A 1,133-nucleotide genomic window follows, 5' to 3' on the forward strand; every position below is an offset into this window, starting at 1 on the left:
ATATATATATACGGTTATATTCATAAAAGAAAGCACTTGCCATAATGTAGGACGATGAGTGATGGTGAGAAGGGTGATTCCATGGTCTTTGGCAGCTTGGTACATCTGGCCTTCAACATCAATACTAACAGCACTAGTGCACTCATCCAGCAAAGCATATCGAGGCCTAAAAAGGAAATTTAACATGCATTACAATTACTGTTAACTGTGTTTCATAAATAAATGAACAACTGTTTCTAAGGAAAATATACATACTGAAAACTTCCACAAAAAACAGAATATATAAAATATAGACAGAAAAACCAGGTTCTTCAACACATGGGGAAACGAATCCTATTCTCTTTGCCTCTGTGTGCAAATATTTGGTTTTCTACAGGATACCACACCATGTTGAGATTCTATTTAAGTTTCAAGTTAAGAAAGGTAGCTCTTGTTACATTTGTCAAAGCTAGACCCTGTTAGACCCTATATTGCAGTTCTACACCACTAAATTATTGAAACCCCTAATGGACCATATATAGCAATTACCTTTGTTAGGTATCTCTATTACACAGATTTTTTTCCATTTCTTTATAAGAGTTACACAAGTTTCATTTATTTTTCAGCTATTGAATAAGCATTATTTGGGATTGTCTTATTCAGCCATGTAATAGACAGAAGAGAAGAGAGGCATAAGTTGTTCTACATCTATTTTTTATTACTGAGTTTTGATGCTCTTTTCTTTTCCCAGCCTCTGAACTTTCCTAACCTTTAGGGGTTAAAGTAACTTTCACTGTCCCTTCACAAGCAAGGACTCATGTGAAACCATTATTTCTGTTCTCTCGACTTTATTAAACCATATGTAATATCCTCCACTATTCCTAATCTAAGGTCAAATACTCTCTCTCTGTAACATACTTGTGGTAGAAGAGTCTGGCAACACCCATTCGTTGCTTCTCTCCCCCAGACAGTACATCCTTCCAATCCTGCACCGTGTCCCATCCTCCTTCGCGGGCCACCAGATGTCGCAGGTGGACCAGGCCTAGGATTTCTAAAAGGTCATCATCACTAATTCCTTTGTTCCTTGTGTCTTGTAAGGAATCTGGATAAATGACCTGGTCCCTCAGGCTGCCCACTGACATGTATGGTCTATG

General features: G+C 37.9%; 1 protein-coding gene across 1 annotated transcript in view; it reads right to left on the bottom strand.

Annotated features, from left to right (window-relative positions):
• LOC119593166 (ATP-binding cassette sub-family D member 2-like) overlaps positions 1 to 1,133 on the bottom strand; it is a 22,603-nt gene that overhangs the window by 2,897 nt on the left and 18,573 nt on the right. The window contains exons 8-9 of the mRNA XM_037942138.1: positions 898 to 1,128; positions 41 to 166 (exon numbers count right to left, since the gene is read on the bottom strand). Coding sequence (XP_037798066.1) covers positions 41 to 166; positions 898 to 1,128 — 357 coding nt within the window. The remainder of the gene's footprint in view (positions 1 to 40; positions 167 to 897; positions 1,129 to 1,133) is intronic.

Source organism: Penaeus monodon, chromosome 31, assembly GCF_015228065.2.
Source record: "Penaeus monodon isolate SGIC_2016 chromosome 31, NSTDA_Pmon_1, whole genome shotgun sequence".
Classification (NCBI taxonomy): domain Eukaryota; kingdom Metazoa; phylum Arthropoda; class Malacostraca; order Decapoda; family Penaeidae; genus Penaeus; species Penaeus monodon.